We start from the raw sequence: 21,599 nt of genomic DNA, 5'->3' as shown, positions 1-21,599 counted from the left end.
TATAGATGTCCCCTATAGATGGTCTAGAGATGTCCCCTATAGCTGGTCCAGAGATTTCCCCTATAGATGTCCAGACTATCCACTGCAACTCTGTTGATGTGCAACGACTTTGCGATGGTTTAGGGGTCAGGGGTTGAAGGTGGACTCTGGGATATGAGGTCATAGCAGAACGGACGGGGCGACGCTGCCAGTGACGTACCAGAGACGCAGATGTAACAGTTGAGAGAGTTTCCACTGCAGGGCTGAATGTGACTGCCGCTTCAATGTTAGTGAAAGTGCAGTGAAACGAGTGGACGCTCTTGTTGACTACAACATCTTTGATGGAAGTTGCTCTGTTTTCACAGGCATGGCGTCATATCCCGGAGTCCTTTAAGAAGGAAGGCTTGGGGGTTAGTGGAGAGTCATGACTGTCCCATATCCCCTTCCCCCGAAGTACGCACTTGTGCCCTTAACCACATCTCTGTCACATGACATGGCTGTTCTAAGGATGAGTCCAGGCCCATTCACATCCATGTCGGGGGGGGGGGGGAGTGCAGGGGAGGCTGGTGGAGGTAGAAATCGGAGGACAGGCTCATTATAATGAGTGTCATGAGGAATGGTATTACAACGAGCCCGTCCTCCGGTTTCTACCTCCGCCAGCCTCCACCGACAAGTGCATACTTCAGGAGAAGGGTGGAGATGTTGGGGTTACAGCCAAGGCTGTGTGTTGGTAGTGGGACATGTCGAAACCATCGTTAGGGGGTGCTCTCCAACACTTTGCCTGAGGTGGACCCGTGTATAGTACTGTATCATGTTTTGCTTCAAAGCCATGTCAGAAACAAACACTTCCCGCTACGGTGGAGGTAGACATCGGAGGACGGGCTCGTTGTAAAGCACAGAACGGAATGAGGAACGGTATCAAACAAGTTGATAACATCATGTGGTGTACTGTCTGATACCATTCTTTATTTCCGTTCCATGCATTACAATGAGCCCATCCTCCGATTTCTACCTCCGCTAGCCTCCATTATTGTAAACGTACTGTGTTTTGTTTTGCCTTTTAACCTGCATTGCTTTGGAGAGGGAGGGTGGTGTTATTCTTAACTGTTTTTTTATTTTATATTAATGTTTAAAAGTTTAAAGTTGAATGTCATAAGAAAAATAAATTGTTTTATAAGGCACTCGTCATGGTATACACCTCATTGTTTATGTTTTTATGTAAAGGCTAAAAAAGGCATGATACTGTGTAACTTTTTATGACGAATGAAATTACATGTTGTACTACTTCAATGACTTATTGAATTTTAAAACACGTGATTTTAAACATTTCTTTCTCCAAATAAAGTCTTCTATGGCAAAAAGCCAGCTTGTTGTTATGTCTCTCCTTATTTCACCAAAGGGATAGAATACCCATCAAAAGAAATGAACGTGTCCATAGAATTAGAATTTAGAATTCTGTCCATAGAATTAGAATTTAGAATTAGAATATGTGTATCTATCACAAGACACGTGAATTTATGTCACATTTCCTTTGTTTAGACTTGATTTTCACCACATTCACTCAGAAGTACTAGGTAACACTTCACGCATCCACACCAATTTCATGGTGTTCTGTTAAAGTATAAACCCGCTCCTGGATCCTAACCCGTTTCTATCTGACAGACAATGCTCCAAAGAAGCCCTTTTCTTAAACGCTGTAGATAATCTGCCTCCGCGGCCCCGAGCCCTTTGATGGTCTGGGCTGGTAGCTGCCTGAACTCTGGCCAGAAGGCATCTGTTACTCAACAACATCTGTTCCTGTTACTCTCCTTTTCCCAGCATGCCGAGGGAGGGAGACACACACACACACACACACAGAGGCACATACATACACACACACACACACACACACTCTCCCCCCCTCCCCCTCACACACACACACACGGGTTCTCCCAAGGGTGGCCTTTTGTGTGGCCCCATTGTCAATTCCATCATTGTCTGCTGCTGAAGTCTGTCGTTGTCATGATGCTGTGAGGTTATATAGACCCCCTTCATCTCCCCCAGGCTCCACGTTTATAGTTACTGTATTAGGTTGAAGTGTTCTCACTAAATAACCTCCGATATGGAGGGGTCTTTGTTAGATAATTAAGGTTTACGGATTGTTTGATTTTCAGTTGTTTTTTTCAGTTGATTTTCAGTTGTTTTTTTTCAGTTGATTTTCAGTTGGTTTTCAGTTGGTATTCAAATGGAATACTTGGGAGGCAAATGAAAAACAGACAATAGTTAACATTGATTAACAGATATTAGGATATTAGTAGTAGTTGTAGTTAGTATTATTTGTATACTAGGACTACAGCTAGTATAACTTCTGAAAAAGTAATGGCAGTGGTTTGCTCTTTCCTGACTTCCAAACTAGTTTCTAAGCTCCAGACACTCCAGACGCTTATAAATCACTAGAACTTGGAACAAGAACTTGGAACCATGTTTACCTGATCGTTCTAGAACGTTAGCTGTGTTAGAACGAGGAGTGAGGGGTAAATCTAGCGTGGGGACATTGTTGTTTTGTGAATAGACCCCCCCTCGGTCTCCAGGGAAACACTTTCAACTCGTGGCAGTGGCCAGCAGCGTGGGCCACGGAGCAGAATGGATCACCATGGGGTCCCCAGGAGAAGACAACAGATGTTACCCCTTTACTTCCTTCACAGGACCCCAGAGAGGAGAGTCCCTCTCCTAGGGAGTATAACAGAGGCTGACAAACAGTAGTCACACACACACGTGAGTGAGCGAGCGTGAGCGTGAGCGCGTGCACACACACACACACACACACACACAGAGGAGAGGGGGGGGAGAGGGGGGAGGTATAGACAGAGGGAGAGAGAGAGAGAGAGAGAGATGGACAGAGAGAGAGACAGAGGTAAAGAGACAGATAGACAGGTAGAGATAGATAGACAGAGAAATAGAGAGAGACAGACAGAGAGAGAAACAGAGGTAGATAGATAGATAGATAGATATAGAGAGGGGAGAGAGAGAGAGAATAGTCCCCTCTTATGGGCTGACAAACAGTCAAAAACAAGGTTTTAATGTTCATAATATTTATTTGGAAAAATAGTCATAGCTAAAATCCTTCATTCAAAAACAGTATAACAGGAGGCAGTAACAATAATAAAATTTTGTACAATCCCTCTTCCTTTTAAATAACATTTGTTTGAAAAAAAAAAAAAACTTTAATAACGCCATTGACCTGAAGTGCCTTTGCAAAATATCAGCATTAAAAAAAGAACTTAAATAATCGTAACACAAACATCACAAATATACAATAAGACAAAATAATAATACAAATAATACAAAATCATTAAATTAAATTAAATTAAATCATACAACTTTTAAATCATACATACAACTTTCTTTTTATTTTCTCTCTTCGTTTTTTTTTTTATACAAAAGGACACATAATCCAAGAAACGCAAATTATATATATATTAAAAAATGGAATTAAGACGAAGTTCAGTTCTCATCTCCCAGAAAAAAACAATACAATGTCATCATAAATGGTTTCGGAGGGGGGGGGGGGCTCAGAAGAAACAACGCACTTCAGTTTTACACAGCGATCAAGTATAATGTACTACACTGATCCTCTACACTGTCCTCACAGGTCTCGGCTGGGCACTCAGCCCATGTTAACAGCCTTGTGAAGGACACGACCAGTATGGCCAAAACATCCACCGTATGATGCAGATCAGTTCTTGCGCTCAGCAACGACTTGTGGGCTCGAGGAAAGGAAAAAAACGGCAGATGGGTGCAAATGTTGCAAAAACTCCCAAAAGAAACAATGCACACAAAAAAACAATGTCTTGTTTTGTTTTACAGCTAAAACAAAAATAATTGTGACATGATCGCACGTCGTTTTCGCAATAACGCGACATTATTGGCGTTAGTGTCCGTTTTCGATCCGTCTTCGTTCGTTATACAAATCCGAAACAACAACAGCAACAACAACAAAGCCAACGAAAAAAGAAAAATCTTTCGTTTGGTCTCTTTGAAAAAGAAAAAAAAAGCAAGGAAGCTAACAAAAAAAAGGGGAAAGTTTTCGCCCCGCCGCGCCGATTCATTCCTCCCATCCCACAGGCCTTCACTGCCTGCGCTTATTATTATTTTCCAGTAGAGAACCAGCTCACTCTGAATATCAGTTAAACAAACGTCTGGGTTACGTGTCGGGTACGTATCAGCAGCAGTCTCAAGGCGGGGGACACACCTCCCGCCGGGGTTAGAGCAGCATTTGAAGGAGTATAAAAACTCTCCCATAGAGCAAATGAGCATCAGGACAGCCGATCAGAGGCTACTCCTTTACACCTATGGGCACAGGAAGAGAAAGGGAGGGAAAAAAAACAAAATGGCCGTTAGTTTGTTTGTCTACTTTCGCTTCATACCTGACTTTGTTAGGTTTGATTTAACTGACACATCGACAACACTCCCAAAAGTGTGGGAAAGTTGTTTGCTTACGATAACAGTAACCAGAGGCTCTGTTTCAATGTTTCTTTCAACACTAGAAAAACACTTAGAACACCAAGGCCAACAGAAGTTTCTTCAGGAACTTCCTCTTTTTAGTTCTGTGTGGTAAGCTAGTGTGGATATTGGAAGAGAGCCTCAGAGTTGATCAAACAGTAGCAGAGGTGATTTATTCCCAAACTCACCTCAGTTGCAATTATACATTCATCCTTCTCCTCCGACATCACAAACACGGATTTGTACTTGGTGTCCGCACATGCAGACATTTCTGGAAGTTTCTTTTCTGATGCGTCGCTGTTGAGAGAAAGACAAAGACAGACGTCAGCCACCTTCAAACTGAAGACATCTTCGTGTACGTTCATTGAATGAGCAGTCATCATTGAGTGAATAAGTATGTTTGAGTGAGTGACTGACTGACTGACTGACTGTCGTTCTTCTTACCTTTTTAAACGCTTTCTGCGTTTCTCCTCAAACTCGCACGAGTCGAGGGCCTGACACTTGTCCTCGCAGGTCGAGTCTAGCATCGCCTCCTTGGCCGCCTGTTCGTAGTTCACCTCGTGTACAAAGTTATAGTCCGCTGGCTGATTGTGGCGGCTCTTGTAGCTGCTGCTACACCGCCCCGGCGACGCCCCGTCGTCAAGGTCGCAACCGCCACCGCTGTGGAAGTCCATCTTCTTGTTGATGTTCTTCGGCCCCACCGACGTCGTCGGGGGCACGGCCACCACGGCGACCGTCAGGGCGTCCTTGTCGCCGCGGTGACAGTTGTTGGTCAGGTTGTTGATGGTCTCGCCGCCGCCGCTCTCGCCGCAGCCCGTGCCGTCGTTACCGTGGTCACCGTCGCGCTGCTGCACCTTGGAGCGGATGCAGCCGATCAGGACCGCGCAGCCGGCCAGCAGTAGGAGGACCAGCGCCGTGCCGGACCCCACCGCCATCCACGGGATGTCCGTGCCCCGGATGGCCGCGTGCTCGGGGAGCAGGAACTGGCAGTTGCGGCCGCCGTACCCGGGCACGCAGGCGCACACGTAGCGGTTGTTCCTCTCGTGGCAGGTGGCGCCGTTGTGGCACGGGTTGTGCTCGCAACGGCTGATGGGCGAGCTGCAGTTGCGGCCCGTGTAGCCGGGCGGGCAGGAGCAGGTGTAGCCGTTCACGCCGTCTTGGCACGTGCCGCCGTTCTGGCACGGGTAGGCAGCGCACTCGTCGCCCGTGTGGTCGCAGTTCATCCCTGTGAAGCCCTCGTGACACTGGCACAGGTAGGAGTTGACCAGGTCCACGCAGCGAGCGCCTGGAGAGAGAGGGAGAGGTTGGTCCTGTGTTATAACTGTGTAATTACACTAGTAATAACATTGTATTGGAATTCGGTTACTATGTTTGTAACTAAATTGCGTTGCAATGGAGTACTGCCTGATGGTTAGGTCGTTAACAGGCCTGTGGTTAGTGTGAGTACAGACAATAGCCTGGTTGTTGGCCTTTCACATGGAAGTGTAGTTCAAAGTTCTTTTATTGTTTTTATTGTCACATGATCTTCTTGTCGTTGTGTTTTTACATTCCAGTCTGAATGGACTGGTGGGTGTAATTAACCTTGAACCTATTCAACCAAATGAGCTACAGAATATAACATTTTACATTTTTGGCATTTAGCAGACGCCTTTTTCCAAAACGACTTAACAATCAATATATTTGACTAAGTAAGTGAATCGTCTATCCATTAGTCATAGCAGGAAAAGTACTCTATGCTCAGGCCAAACGCCATTGGCAGTCGTCGTGCTCGCTTTTTTAGTGTTTAGAGTATACCACATCTGTTTAAATGACCAACTGCCAAAGAGTTCCGGAACACTCACCACCTAGAGTGTCAACTGTTTTAAGTGGAATATACCTAGCAACAACACTCTGATTGGCTACAAAAATGAAACATCCGAATTTCATACATTTTCGGTGAATAAAGTCACCCTTTGGCACTTTAGGATGTTGACAATTTGGGTGACTTTATTCCCCCCTGGAGTGAAGTCAAGGCTCCGGCGGTCCTTACCGTTGGAGCAGGGTGCGGAGGTGCAGTGGTCGATCTTCTTCTCACAGTTGAAGCCGGCGTACCCCGTGGGACACTGGCAGTAGTAACCGCCGTCGGGGTTGTCGGCACAGCGGCCGCCGTTGAAGCACGGGCCGTCTGCACACGTCATGGCACTCAGCTCGCAGGTGTTGCCGTAGAAACCGGGAGGGCAGGCGCAGGTGAAGGTGTTCTCCATATCCTGGGAGAGGAGATGGGGAAGGAAATGTTGTCAATATAGAGAAACATATATATATATATACTGTATATACGACAAGTGACTAATATTAAAAGAAAGATAAACATATGAAGCAGAGCTATTCAGTCATCATTGTTGTCATCATCATCATCATCATCATTACCGTAATGACAGACACATACACAACAGCGAATGAGATAGAACACAACCAGTACAGCACTGCCCATCATCCTCATCATCATCATCATCTTCTTCATCACCCCTACATAATAACAGCTTCACATTCGAAACGCCCTGCAGTTGCAGTGGTCAACCGTCACGCCCGTAAAAAAATAAATAAAAAATAAACGTTGTCTCACCGTGCAGCTCCCTCCGTTGCGGCAGGGGTTCAGGGCGCATTCGTTGACCTCCTGCTCGCAGGCGGCACCGGTGAAGCCCGGTCGACAGGTGCAGGTGTAGCTACCCTGGCCAGTGTTGCTACAAGTGGCTCCATTCATACAGGGCTTGTGATGAGTGCAGTAGTTCAGATCTGGGAGGGAGGGAAGGAGGGTGGGAGGGAGGGAGGGAGGGGGGACACATGTGGATGGATTAGTACAACTGGAACATATGGCAGAGGAACAACAACAGAGGACAGGAAGGAGAGAATGACTCTCTGTCTTTCTTTCTTCCTTATTCTCTCTCTCTCTCTCTCTCTCTCTCTCTCTCTCTCTCTCTCTCTCTCTCCCACAGTCAGGCTTTCTGTTGGGAGCCAGTTTTTTTTTTCTTTCTTTCTTTTTTTTTCATTCTTTTCGAAGTTATTCCGCAACAAGTGTTCTCAACAGTTGCTCCCTCTTTTATTTTTTTGGGGGGAGGCAGGGGGCTTTATCAGAACACTTGTCTCTCTGTGTGTGTGGAACTTTGTCTTTCTTTTTTCTTTCTGTCTCTCTCTCTCTCTCTCTTTCTCCCTCTCTTTATCTTTCTCTCTCTATTTCCCTCTCCGTCTCCCTCTCTCTATCTTTCTCTCTCTCTCAATCTCTCTGTCTCCCTCTCTCTCTCTTAAATTCTCTCTCCATCTCCCTCTCTCTATCTCCCTCTCTCTATCTGTCTCTCTCTACCCCCCCCCCCCCCTCTCTCTCTATCGTTCTCTCTCTGTCTCCCTCCTTCTCTCTCTCTCTCACACTCACCTTGGTTGCAGAACAGGCCCCCCCAGCCCTCCTGGCAGTTGCATTGCCAGGGCTGTTGGCAGGTCCCGTGCAGGCAACCCGGGTAGCGGATGCACTCATCACAGTAGCGACCTTTGAACCCCACTCTGCACCTGTCGTCCAATTACAACACACTGGTCAGACAAGCAGCCCACTCCCAGTTACCTCATACGCCCCAGTAACTCAGTATGAATACATTAGGATCTGAAATGATGTTATTGTGGGAAGTAGGTTAGTTGAGTGTGTGTTTGTTTGTGTGTCTGGTGTGTGTGTGCGTCGTGTGTGTGCGCGCGTGTGTGTGAACTTGTACGTACTTGCACTCCCCAGGTTTCTCACAGAAGCCGTGTTCATCATCACATCCGGGGAGGCAGATAGCTGGAAAGAAGATTTTTTAAAAACATACGTAAGAACGACGGAAGCAGAAAACACGTCGAACAACATACCCTCGTTGTTTAATTTGGCTTCGAGGGAAGAAGAAAAAACACTTAAATCCGATTAAATTCATTAAAATGGAAGATGGGGCCGGAGGGTAAACCTATTAGGTGTTTGTTATCTAAAATCTCCTGATCACCGTGGAAGAATTCTCTGCTTAACATAGTGTATAGAGAGACAATATGGGGAAGGAGGGTGCGAGCACACACACACACACACACACACACACACACACACACACACACTTATCTCTCTCTCCCTCCCTCCCTCCCTCTCTCTCTCACACACACACACACACACACACATACACAGGCAGGCCCTTCTCTTCTTCTCTTTTTTTTTTTCTTCTTCTTCGCTGTGGGTCAAAACTCCTTTTATTCATTCTGTGCACACAACCTCCCCTTAATGTCTAAGATTGGGCCTGATAAGAGCGGACAGCTGGCGAGTACGCTGCCAGTGCGCGACAGCTGCCCTATTGTCTGCTCGCTCCCGGCAGCTGCCCACTTCAAACAATACCTCACCCGCCTCAGCCAATCAGGGGCCGGACCCACTCCAAGAGTAACGAATCGGACGTAGCATGTAAATTTATGGCACGCGTGAGATTATTCCGAAAAACTTTCCTCCGCCCGCATTTGAATAAATCAAGTGGTCGTGTGTTTAGAAGCGTGTGGGAACGTGGTAGTTTTTTTTTCTTTTTTTTTTTCTCGCACAAGTTGCTTCAATGGTTTCACATTTCCATAGCCAAAGTATAACGTATATAAAAAAAAATAACTTTTATTCATCAGATGATGAAAAAAAAAAAAATGTGATTTGACATTTAGCCCTACAAACTTGTCTGGCTAAAAACTATAATGGGCGTATAAAAGTTTTACATTTTTAATTTTCCACTAAACATTTCTAATAAAAATGTGGAATAGTCCTAAATGTCACTTACGTTCTGTGCAGTAATGTCCCTTCCACCCGGAGTCGCATGTGATCTCTCCGCGCTCTCCGCAGGTGAAGTGGCCGAAGGCGTCGTCCCGGGGCCGGCAGAACACCGAGCAGCCGTCGCCGTAGTAGTGCTCGTCGCAGACAAAGCGGTAGGCGTACTTCAGCTCGGTTCTCCCCCCCGTGTGCAGGTCCTGGGACCACTCCTCCCCCACCGTCAGGTGTCTCTGCGTGGTCATGGTGCTGATAACGCGGTCTGGGTTCTCTAAAGATGGGGTGCGAAGAGAGTGGTCAATTAGCAAAAATGTGTGCGTGTGTGTGTGTAGTATGCCTAGACCTATGAATAAAAGTATAATAAATAACACCTGAATTACATCATGTACGTTTTAAACGTGTGTGTGTGTGTGTGTGTGTGTGTGTGTGTGTGTGTGTGTGTGTGTGTGTGTGTGTGTGTGTGTGTGTGTGTGTGTGTGTGTGTTTATGCGTGCGTGCGCGCGCGCGCGTGTGTGTGTGTGTGTGTGTGTGTGTGTGTGTGTGTTTGGCCCCCCCTACCTGTGGAGAGATCGTCTTTGGAGTCGGTGTGTAAGGCCTCAATGATCAGTGAAAACGTCCCCTGGGAGCGCAAACAAAATGCCTTGGTGAGACAGGTGGCCAGCGGAGACGGAGCCCAGATAACATCTAGGCAAGCCCGCACCCATTGTTCCACTGACTAATGGCTATAATGACATTTCAAGCAGATAATCTAAACCACTAAACCACTAAAACACACCGCGGTGTCCGTTTTACTTTTAACCGTGAACAGAACAGGGACACTTTGGATATAAGATGAACCCACTTTTACGCACGGATTTAGGCTATGCGTGAGACCTCGTGAGTCCAGAGGTTTCTCTCTCTATGAATGAGTTGTTTATGAATGAGCCCCCCCCAAGGCAGAAGTAGGGGTACTCACCGGCCATGTGAACCCGAAGTTGATTCTGATGGGGTTGCTGAACGTGGTGCTCTCAGGCACTGAGACTTCGGGGACTTGGAAAGAGTTTGACCCGAGAACAGGCGTCACGGAGCCGCCGTAGGTGCAAGGTGGCTCCGGTGATGCGTTTGGCTGGTAGTGTTTCAGACAGATCCTGAAGAACGTTTTACATTCACACTGTTGCTGAAACGGAGACGCCTGGCCCCCCTTACAGCAGTTCTTGTTCCCCTGCACTCCTTTCTTGTTCAAAAACTCCTGCAACTTGAGTTCGAAAACTCCCGAACAGAAAGCCTGTTGAAAACACATCACACGTTCAGCTTTATTATAAAAGTACACAAACATAGCTGCGATGTTGTGAAATATTGACACGATTGGATTGAAAGTAAAAGTCTCTTAGAGTATGAGTGTCTTACCTGGCAGAGCAGGATGGAAAGAACAGCAACCGTCAGAAGGATGGAGTGTCCCATTATTAAATAAATAAATAATAAATAAATAAATAAATAGTTAAAAGTCTTGGGGGGAACTTCAATGTCCTTCAGGATCCTTTTTCAAATCCGTCCGAAAGTTAGAGAGTTCTTCATTGAGCACGTTTTCTTCACATCAGTCTTCTTGGCAGCCACGCTGTTTTCATTCATGTCCAACAAACAAAAAAATAAATCCCAATGGTCAAAAAAAGGAAAATGTACTGGAACTAGGCTACTGTGCGGAATTGTCCTCAAATTCCGTTACAATGCGATAATCCCGGTTCCAGACACAAAAAAAAGTAGAAAATGATTTGACACAGTTTTTCTTCTCGTTGAAACGAAGAGGGCGACAAAATGTAGGAAGTCGCTTTTGTGTGTCTTTGGTCTGCCCCAAGGAAGGATTTGTCACTGATCCAACATAGTTCCCAGCCACCTTCTTCTAACGTCTTTTCCTCTGTGTGAACTGTGCGTCTGTCCTGAGAGCAGCCGGCCTGCTACAGCTTTTATACGGCCCGGCGCATGGCTATGGTAATCACATGCAAATGTCCTACCCCCAATCTGGCTGGGACCACCACAATGGAATACCTCCCCAGCTCCCCACGGCCTCGGCCACTAGTTAGTATTGGGCCAGAAAATGGAAAATGGAGGAATGTGAAACTATTTCTTTAGGACCAACTGTACCATAAACGTAACTGCTGGAGAAAATCGCTATAGAGACAAAAGATCAACTTTTCTGGAAATAAAACAGAGAAGAGGACAACTATGTCTATAGAACATAACAAAATAGATTTGTTTTTATGTTGTTGTAATAGGTCTCGATATGTTGACATTATTATTTTTCATGATTCATTCCTCGACTAAAAGTTGGACTGCGTGTCTTCACCAGATTTTTTTTTTTTTTTTTTTTAACTCTAACAAATAATAACAAAATTATTCGGAGATAATAAAAAAAAAAAGACGTGGTGTGCCTTTGTATATTTGTTAGACCTTGACTCAGTTAATTGTGTAGCAAAAACCCCACCCTCTTCAAACATTTCGGTATTTCTGGTGGTGGGAGAATCTAATGCTTTGAATTAACCTAAAAGGCTTCAATAATGACAACATTCTTTGGCACGGGTGTGTGGTGAGGTAAACGTTGAAAAAAACCGGTCCATTTCATTGTATGGGCACAGAGTTTTCCATTTGCTTTTCCTTTTTCGTTCCCCAAGTGAACAAAAAAAGTGTGTGTGTATATGTGTGTGTGCGTGTGTGTGTGTGTGTGTGTGTGTGAGAGAGAGAGAGAGAGAGAGAGAGAGAGAGAGAGAGAGAGAGAGAGAGAGAGGGGGGGGGGGAGGGAGAGAGAGAGAGAGGGAGAGAGTCGTTCGCGTGGCCATCCTGAGGGCACTTTGTTATTGTGTGTTCAAGGAATAAGTTTGCTCTCCCTCTGTCTCTCTCTCTCTCTCCCTCTCTCCCTCTCTCTCTCTCTGCCCCTCTCTCTCCCTCTCTCTCTCCCTCTCTCTCTCTGCCCCTCTCTCTCCCTCTCCCTCTCCCTCTCCCTCCCTCTCTCTCTCTCTCTCCCTCTCTCTCTCTCCCTCTCTCTCTCTCTCTCTCTCCCTCTCTCTCTCTCTCCCTCTCCCTCTCCCTCTCTCTTTCTCTCCCTCTCTCCCTCTCTCTCCCTCCCTCTCTCTCTGCCCCTCTCCCTCTCTCTCTCTCTCTCTCTCCCTCTCTCCCTCTCTCTCTCTGTGCGCGCTCAGCTGTATGGTAATTCAGGCAGCACCTGCTCTCCCCTCAATATAACAGTGAGCGCGCTTCCATGGGCGGGCGCGCGCCGCGACCCCTCACAATGTTCCCCCCAAACTTTCAGCAGAGTCCCAACCGAACAAAAAACCACACAACCGAAAATATATTTGTTTTGCCTTCTTTTGCTTACATAGGGGATGGCTTTTTTTTCTTGATTTCTCTATCTCCATGGTGCGGTGGGGAATCACACACTAGTCTAGAGCAAAACGACAGATTCGGGGGGGGGGGGGGGGGGGGGCTATTATTCAAGTACTTTTGTGTGGAAGCAGGGTGGGTGGGGGGTGGGGCCGTTGGGGGGCTTCTCTTAATTAGGTCGTTCATTACAAGTGTGTGATTTTCTGTTGGATAATAGGCATGCCCCCAGGTCCATGGTTACCATACACAGATACATTGCGTCACTCTGCTCAGATATGCACGTCGGGATCCAGCGACCATGTGTCTGAGACCCCCGTCTCCAATGTCTGTTTTTCGAACAGAGGTTGATGTGGTGGTCCCTACCTGTTGTACGTCCGTCCGTCAATGTTGACAACACGTGAGCTCAGAGTTATGAGGTTCTATCTCCACTTTTGGTCAAAATTGAGTTTTTTACATAATCTGATCCACTAGGTGTTTATTAATGCCTGTGTGGTGTTATTTTTAAATGTTGACATTTTTGAGTTAGTAATTCATAAAATACAAAGGTTCCATCTCACAAAACATAATGGAATGTAAACACTTTGACGCTCAATATCTCTGAACTACCCTAAACGGAGATAGAACCTTATCATTCTAAGCTCACCAACAGACAGTGTCACAGGGCGGATACATTGGGAGTTGTTTGTCTGTCATTATGAATCTCACACGAGAAAGGGCTTTATTGTTTTGTTGTATTTAATCATTTAGAGTAAATATTATTGTATGACAAAATGACCGTTAGCGTGCGTCCTCGTGCATTCCCTCCAAAGCCACTGGCTCAACATGGCACAACATAAAGCACCTGTGAGTGTGAGCAGACGAGATGCGTGCCTTCGCTCGGGTTATATATATTACCTTGACATGACACAGCTTTCTTCCCCGCTTCAACAAAACCCGACATAAAAGCCCTTCCCTATATACCCATCCTATTCACTCTCTCTCCCTGTCTCACCCTACCCTACCCCCTCTCTCCTCTCCCTCCCCTCTCTCTCTCTCTCTCTCTCTCTCTCTCTCCCTCCCCCCTCTCTCTCTCTCTCTCTCTGTCTCTCCCTCTCCCCCCCCCCCTCTCTCTCTCTCTCTCTCCCTCCCCTCTCTCTCTCTCTCTCTCTGTGTCTCTCCCTCTCCCCCCCTCTCTCTCTCTCTGTCTCTCCCTATCTCCCCCCCTCTCTCCTCTCCCTCCCCTCTCTCTCTCTCTGTCTCTCTCTCTCTCTGTGTCTCTCCCTATCTCCCTCCCTCTCCCCCCTCTCTCTCCTCTCTCTCTCTCTCTCTCTCTCTCTCTGTGTCTCTCCCTATCTCCCTCCCTCCCCCCCCCTCTCTCTCCCTGTCTCACCCTACCCCGCCCCCCCCCTCTCTCTCCCCCTCTCTCTCTCTGTGTCTCTCCCTATCTCCCTCCCTCTCCCCCCCTCTCTCTCTCTCATTATGCCAAAGCTATTCTGACTGAACAGAAAACATTTGGACAGAATGCTCCTTTCTCTCTCCCACCTCCCCACCATCACCTTCCTTCCTTCCTTGGCCAAAGATGACGTACTCATACGGGGGGTGACTGTTTAACCAAAGTGCTACTGTAGTAGGGGTCTGTCGTAGTTTAACTCCTGCCCACCACTAGCTGAGGCGGACAAAAAGGGGTGACTCGGGGTCTGACTATTCATCCTTTCTCTGCGCTTTAATTTTCATTGATTGTGAAAGGCAACCGGGCCAGCCCTGGGGGGATTCTCCCGTTAAGGGGAACTTACGACACGCCTTCAGACGCGCACAGACCCCTTACAAGCCATCTGCCACCACTAGCCCCCCAAACGTCGTTTTTTTTCTCTCTCTCTCTCTCTCCTTCTTCTCCTTCCACCACCACCACCACCCATTTTCCCTCCCTCCCTCCCTCCCCTCCCCTCAAGCGCACGTCTCCAGCCTGAGGCCTGGCTCTGGCTGGCTGGCTGGCTGGCTGACTGTCCACTGGGCTCTGTCTGAGTCGGTCTGGAAGCATGTTAGAGGCCTGTAACGGTATGGCTACCCCCGTACCCCGAGGCCATATGGCGCAGGGGAAGCCAGAAGTTTTTTCGGTGGTCCCAGAAGAGTTGAGACACCACATGCTAGCGCGTGGGAACGTAAACACCGCGCGCATCACACGATATCGATCATATGACGCGGTGTGGAGAAGATGATTAGCTTGAATAATAAGGGGGTTGGGTGGCTGTTACCGGGTGATCAATGGATTTACCATTGATACTCCATGAGCATTCACACTGTTGGCACGATTCTCCCTGGATATACTTGACTGACTCATTTTTTTTTTTTTTTTAAATAAGAAAAAAAGACCAATCCTCCCGAGTGTGTGTGTGTCGATTTAATTTCAATTAAAACCAAATACACGTTTAACGTTTACGCACGCGGTGAATAGCGAATTATCCATGCGTAATTCTCACTCAGCATCTGTCTAACCCCAAACTAGAGAAGTCCATACTACAAACCCATCTTTTAATTGGGTATTCGCTCATTTTCCACCCCTGTCCCCCCCCTCCTCCACGGAGCCTGTTTACCTGCTGTAATCCTCGGGGCCGCGCGGCCTTTTGTGTCCGAGGATCAGATGACTCTGGCCAGCTGCTCGAGGCGAGGCCACCGGCCAATCAGCTGCTCGAGGCGAGGCCACCGGCCAATCCGCGGGTCGCAAGGCTGCCTCATTAGCATATGTTGTTGCTGCGCCGCACTTTGGAGAAGAAGAGTGCCGCAATAATTACGCGGGGGCCCCAAGACGTGTGTGTGTGTGTGTGTGTGTGTGTGTGTGTGTGTGTGTGTGTGTGTGTGTGTGTGTGTGTGTGTGTGTGTGTGTGTGTGTGTGTGGGACAGAGAGAGGCAGGCCAGGGACCGTGGGGGAGGTGGGGAGAAGGCTTCCACGGAGCAGCGGCCAGTCGCGTGCCAATGTTTATCAAAACACATCTGCCACGTTCCCCTGGGTAACGCCCGCGCGTTGGCGCATCACAACACACGCGGGTCCCTATGAATACATCGATAATTCAACATCTGATACTTTACATGACACATTCACACACACACACACACACACACACACACACACACACACACACACACACACACGCTGCTATTAGGCACTGATAGTTTCACATAACAGGCGAGATACAAACCAAGTCATAGTGATAGACGTTATAATTGAGACGATTATTTAAAAATAAAAAAATATGAATGATTTTAACAATAAATAATTTTTGTTTATGTTTTAGAACAATCCAGTTTGGGTGTTATAAAGACATTTATGTTATAGAAGCGAGGATAGTTAATAAGACATATATTGAACTGGTTGAATATGTCTCTATACCATATATATGAATAGAAATACCATGTGAATTGGTTTCCCTCCCCCTTTCTCTCCCCCTTCTCTCCATCTCTATCTCTCCACCACAAGCATCTGCCCATGTTCTCCCTTCTCTCTCCCTATCTCCACCCCCCCCCCCTCCCTCTCCCCCTCTCTTCCCCTCTCTCCCTCTCTCCGTCTCTATCTCACCACCGCGAGCATCTGCCTGTGCAGAGATGAACAGATGTAGGCACCTGCGCTGTGCAACCACATATGCACACATGTCCCTTTCAGGCCTGACTATGGGACCCTGAGCAGGGCCACAATGGAGGGGAGACGAGGGGAGCGGTAACCAAACACCCCCTATCCCCCCAGGACGACCACTCGGCTGGAGGCATTGTCACCACCTACATCGCGTGGCCCCAGCCAACCCAATCTGCCCCAGTAGCGACTGCTCATTTAAGACATACCATATTTCAGAGAAATGGCTTTGGGTGTGGAAGGGGTTTGGGGTTAGGGCGTGGAGGGGAGGGGAGGGGCTCGGGGGAGGGAGGTGGGGGGGTGGGGTGGTGGGGGGTTGGGTGAGTGTGTGTGGGTGTGTGTTGGTGTGTATGTGTGCGTGTGCATTGGTGTGTATGTGTGTGTGTGTGTGCATCTGGTGTGTGTGTGTGTGTGTGTGTGTCTTGTTGTGTAAGTGTGTTTGTTTTTGTGTGTGTGTGTATGTGTGCGTGTATGTGTGTGTGTATGTGTGCGTGTGTATCTAGTGTGTGTGTGCATTGGTGTGTGTGTGTGTGTGTGCATTGGTGTGTATGTACTTTAACGTGTGTGTGTGTGTGTGTGTGTGTGTGTGTGCGTGCGTGCGTGCATGTGTATGAGTGTGTGTGTGTTGGTGTGTATGTGTGCGTGCATGTGTATGCGTGTGTGTGTGTGTGTGTGTGTGTGTGTGTGTGTGTGTACATGCATGCGCGCGTGTGTGTATATATATTCCTTCTTTTTGGGTGGTTTGAACCCCGTAACAACAACAATAAACCTGACTACCAACTGACCACCTTTCACCCGCCAACAACTGAAAGAGGACACCCAGGAAAACATTTAGACATTTAGTTCAGTCCGTTTTTTTTTCTTTTTTCTTGTTTTGTTGTTGTCAGAAAGGCCCTTTGAAGGGACGTAATGAGGGGCTGAAAGCCTCGGCAGCAGGTGTTAGCTGAGAGCGAGGTGTACGGACAGACGGACAGACAGACAGACCGTCCCCTTGTGAGAACCCGCGACCGGCGACGGTTACAGGTTAGCGAGATGGACAGGAGAGATAAGGGAAAGGAGGTTTTTGTGTTTTGTTTTCGAGCGGGAAAGTGAGTACAGCGACAGCGACAGCCCAGTGATAGGTAGAGAGCCCTCTGTTGTCGGGGTGATAATAGAACCCCCCCCCCCCCCCGGTCCCCGGTCCTGTGCCCTCATCTGTCAGCTGCTGCAGGAGGACAGAGGATCCACACACACCTGTTGTCTGAGAGCCTGCACCATTGTGGGCGTCTGCTGCTGTTGCTGCTGCTGCTGCTGCTGCTGCTGCTGTGGGGTGAGGCTGGGCGTTGTCTTAGCGGCGCGCTACACCTCAGGAATGCTCCCCAGGCGATATACACCCAGAGCTCCATAAGCCTTTCTCTCTCTCTCTCTCTCTCTCTCTCTCTCTCTCTCTCTCTCTCTCTCTCTCTCTCTCTCTCTCTGTGTCTCTCTGTCCCAGGAGAGGTGTGTGTGTGTGTGTGTGTGTGTGTGTGTGTGTGTGACGGTAGGCTACGAAGTGCAGCAAGGACCAGCAGGAGGGCTATAGAGGGTGGGATATAGGCTGGGGGGGGGGGGGGGGGGGGGGTTAGGGGGGTTTGGAGTGGGGGGGGGGAGGTCAGGGTCCTCAGTATCCCAATGTGTCCTCTCCATAAGGGTGGGATAGGAGGAAGATGGGGGGGGGTTGAGGAGGGAGAGGGGGGGGGCGGGGGGGGGGGGGGGGTCCCCCAGTGTCCTCTTCATAAGCGGTGCTCTCTCCGGGGGCTGTCCAGAGAGACCGCTGTCCTAAATCACCGGCCCCAGGGGTAAGGACCACCCCCCCTCCCCTCCCCGCCCCCCCCCCTGCCTCTCACCCCCCCCCCCCCCCCCACCACCCCACCCCACCCCTCCCTTTGTGAGGAGATGGCCCTGCAAGCTGGACTGCCAGCTGCTGCTCCCATAGCGTTACGGAGCTCCTCCATGACAATGCTCTCTCTCTCTCTCTCTCTCTGACCAGGGCCGAGGGGGCCTGAGGGCCGGGGTTGGGGCAGGGGCAAGAGGGGCAGAGGGGCAGAGGGGCCAGAGGGGCTATAGAGCCACGGGGCTCGAGAGGGCCACTAAAGGAGACCATTAAATAAGAGTTGTGAGGACGTGCGATGTGGGAAGCGATGGGGCCAGGCCGACGCCACATGTTCTCAGGCCAGGCGTTGATGATGACAGAGTTGGAGAGGGGTTACCGTGGGGATGGCCGGATCGTTTTTTTATATGGCCGCTGATCGTTGATCGCTTTTTTGGGGTCTTTCCGGGGGGCTCTGCGGAGGAGCGGGTTAGAATGACGGGTTATTGCCGCATTATGAGGTCACAAAGGTGCTAGATGATGGAGACCGTGGAGTCCACAGAGGGTCTGCGTGTCGTTCTAGAACGCGTCCCCGTTCTAGTGTTCTGGTTCTGTTCTAGTGTTCTGGTTCTATTCTAGTGTTCTGAGAATTCTGTGATGAGTCATACTGGAAATATATGAAAACTAGAGCTTGAGATTTTCTATGGGCTTTATTAACATTAGGCTTGTTATGTTACATTGAGTCATACCTGCATATATCTAGTAGTAGTAGTACTACCTATCTTCTGCCATCTGATTGAAGACCCATCTCTTTAGGCTACATCTTAACTGTCGCTCCTAAAGACCTCTTCATCCCCACTACCTCCCCCACTACCTCCTACAGTTTCCCTAAATAAATTAAAGACAAAAAGAAAACTTCATTCTTCTAACAGTGTGACCGCCAACGGCCCCTGGTCCTAGCATAGATGTATTTTTCTTATGATGACTAATGGATAGATGATTCACTTACTTAGACACGTTTAGTTTTTGTAAGTTGCTTTGGATAAAGGCGTCTGCTAAAAGCCAAAAATGTCAAATGTAAATTGAGAAGGGAAACAATAAAAATCCACCACATGTCAAGTCATCATTACAACACTAAAAAAGGCGCATCACAAGAGAAAACTATCTTTATGAGTTTATAGTCCAATTTGTGTTACTATAGAAGAATCAACAATCTTCACACTGACCTGCAACATCTGAGACTAACAGCTGGTGATGAACCCATAGAAAGCACTTTGAGTGAGTTCTATCCACTGAAATCAAACATTGTCGGCCTTTTGTTTTGATAAACATTAACCGAATTCAGACAAGGCTTAAATAGGCTACAAGTATCTCAGATTTCATACTCATACTTAAAATAAGCATTCAGACATTTCAGTGGTCTGATTTTCACCTCTCACACACATACACACACACACACACTCACACACACACACACACACACTCTCTCTCACACACACACACACACACACACACACACACAAACACACACACACACACACACACACACACACATACGTATATCAATAGTAGGGTTATTTTCCCATCCATAGTAGCAGATCAGGGCGTCTCCTGGTCCATTGTGAGTCTCTAATGATGATTCTAATGAAGCCTTGTCCCCTCTGATAAGAAACAGCACAGCCCTCATTAAAGAACCTGGGGGAGGTTCTCATGGCTCTACACACACACACACACACACACACACACACACACACACACACACACACACTGAGACATACACACACACATGCATACCCACTGGGACACACATACTGAAACACACACATGCATACGCACACACGCGCATATGTATATGCACACACAGAAACTGAGACACACACACACACACACACCAAACGTGGACAGCAGGCGCGGGAGGCCAGACAACCCCGGTGGCACACGCCTGTTGACCGAGCCACAAAGCAAAAGCGTGTGACCACACTCACCCCCTCCCTCCCTCCCCCCCCTCCCTCCCTCCCCCCCTCTCTCCCTCACCTCACCCCCTAACCCCACTCACCCCCTCACATACTCACCCCCATCCCTCCCTCCCTCACCCCACTCACCAACACACACACACACACACACCCCTAACCCCACTCACCATCCCTAACCCCTACCCCCTCCTCCCCTAACCCCCTCACCCCACCCCCCCCCCTAACCCCCCTTCACCACCCCTAACCCCTACCCCCGCCAGCACCATTGTTGCCCCTTGGGTCCCACAGACAACTCCACCCCCCCCCACCCCACCCCACCCCACCGCCCAAGACATACGCAAGCACACACACACACTTTTTTTCATTCACACATACGCATACACACACACACACACACACACACACACACCAAACAAACCATCCTCCCTTTCCCTTTACAATCAATTTTACCAATCAGCTGATCCCTCTCTCTCACACCAGGACTATTAAGACGTGCCCCCCCCTCCTCCCCCCGCCCCCCCCTCCCCCCCAGGTCCACTGGGGAGCCCCATCAGCTGCTTAGGTGGAAATCCATCATTGTGCGTAAAAAAGGTCCTCTCCCGCATATTGCACAGTCATTACCATACACACGGACGGGTGTGTGTGTGTGTATGTGTGTGTGTATGGTGATGGGGGTGTGTGTGGGGGGGTTCAGGGTGGGGCTCTAATACACTAATTCATATGCAGACAGTATTTCTTGGAGGAGGGCGGGAGGGGGGGGGGGGGGTCTGGGCGGGCGGGCGGGTGGGGTCGGGATAGGGATAGCTGGTGATAGGGAGGGATGGGGTGGGTTGGTGGAAGGTTGATGGTTGATGGTGTGTGTGTGTATGGTTGGGAGGGGTGGGGGTGGGGGGGGTCCATTGAGGCGGGAGGTGGGGGGGGGTGGGGGGGTGGGGGGGTTACGGCTGCCGAGGTCAGGGCTGTCCTGGGAAAGTTGGGTTCTCCATTTAAATCAGCACATGTTGGGGCCTTCTGGTGCCTGTGTCAATGCACACACTGACAGATGGGCCGGACCCACTACTATAGACTCACACAGCACTGGTCCCTGAGGGAGGGATGGAGGGAGAGAGGGAGGGAGGGGAGGGGAGGGAGGGAGGAAAGGAGGGCCGATGGAGAATGAGGAATGGAGGGAGGAAGAGAGAGCGGAGGGAGAGGAGGAGGAGTGAGGGTGGGAGGGAGGGAGATGGAGAATGAGGAATGGAGGGAGAGGAGGGAGGAAGAGAGAGATGTGGGGGAGTCATTGCTCAGCTGATCCCATGAAAAGAGAGAGAGGGGGGGAGATGGAGAGAGGGAGGGAGAGAGAGAGGGGTGGGGGGGGGTGAGAAGGCATCGCTCAGCTGATCCCATCAAAAAGGAAGGAGGGAGAGGGAAGGGGAAGGGGAGGGTGGGGGTGGGCTGGGGGGGCGGGGGGGGGGGATTCCCTTAATCCCAATCCTCTAGAATTGAGTAAATATATTTGCCAACTCGGCAAGGCGTAAAGGGAGTCCTGAGAATTATGATTAGGTCTCTGTCAGCTGCTGGCTGGGCTTCAGCGGATTGTTTACCCTGGCGGAGAATAGTGCCTTTGTA

At 48.8% G+C, this 21,599-nt stretch overlaps 1 protein-coding gene across 1 annotated transcript; it reads right to left on the bottom strand.

The window, feature by feature from the left end:
• Positions 1–4,302: 4,302 nt before the first annotated feature.
• On the bottom strand, positions 4,303–10,685 carry dla (deltaA; the record flags this gene model as incomplete). The annotated part of the gene is made up of 11 exons (XM_080546818.1): positions 10,625–10,685; positions 10,194–10,502; positions 9,797–9,857; positions 9,252–9,509; positions 8,200–8,260; positions 7,868–7,998; positions 7,064–7,233; positions 6,491–6,707; positions 4,906–5,746; positions 4,650–4,758; positions 4,303–4,308 (listed from the first exon to the last, which is right to left on the bottom strand). The coding sequence occupies exons 1-11, from the start codon at positions 10,676–10,678 to the stop codon at positions 4,303–4,305; spliced, it is 2,217 nt and encodes a 738-aa protein (XP_080402944.1). The 5' UTR covers positions 10,679–10,685.
• Positions 10,686–21,599: the final 10,914 nt, after the last annotated feature.

Source organism: Nansenia antarctica (assembly GCF_963989245.1).
Source record: "Nansenia antarctica genome assembly, chromosome: 16".
Classification (NCBI taxonomy): Eukaryota; Metazoa; Chordata; class Actinopteri; order Argentiniformes; family Microstomatidae; genus Nansenia; species Nansenia antarctica.
Note: the sequence above shows the minus strand (reverse complement) of the source record. Positions and strands in the feature narration are given on the sequence as shown.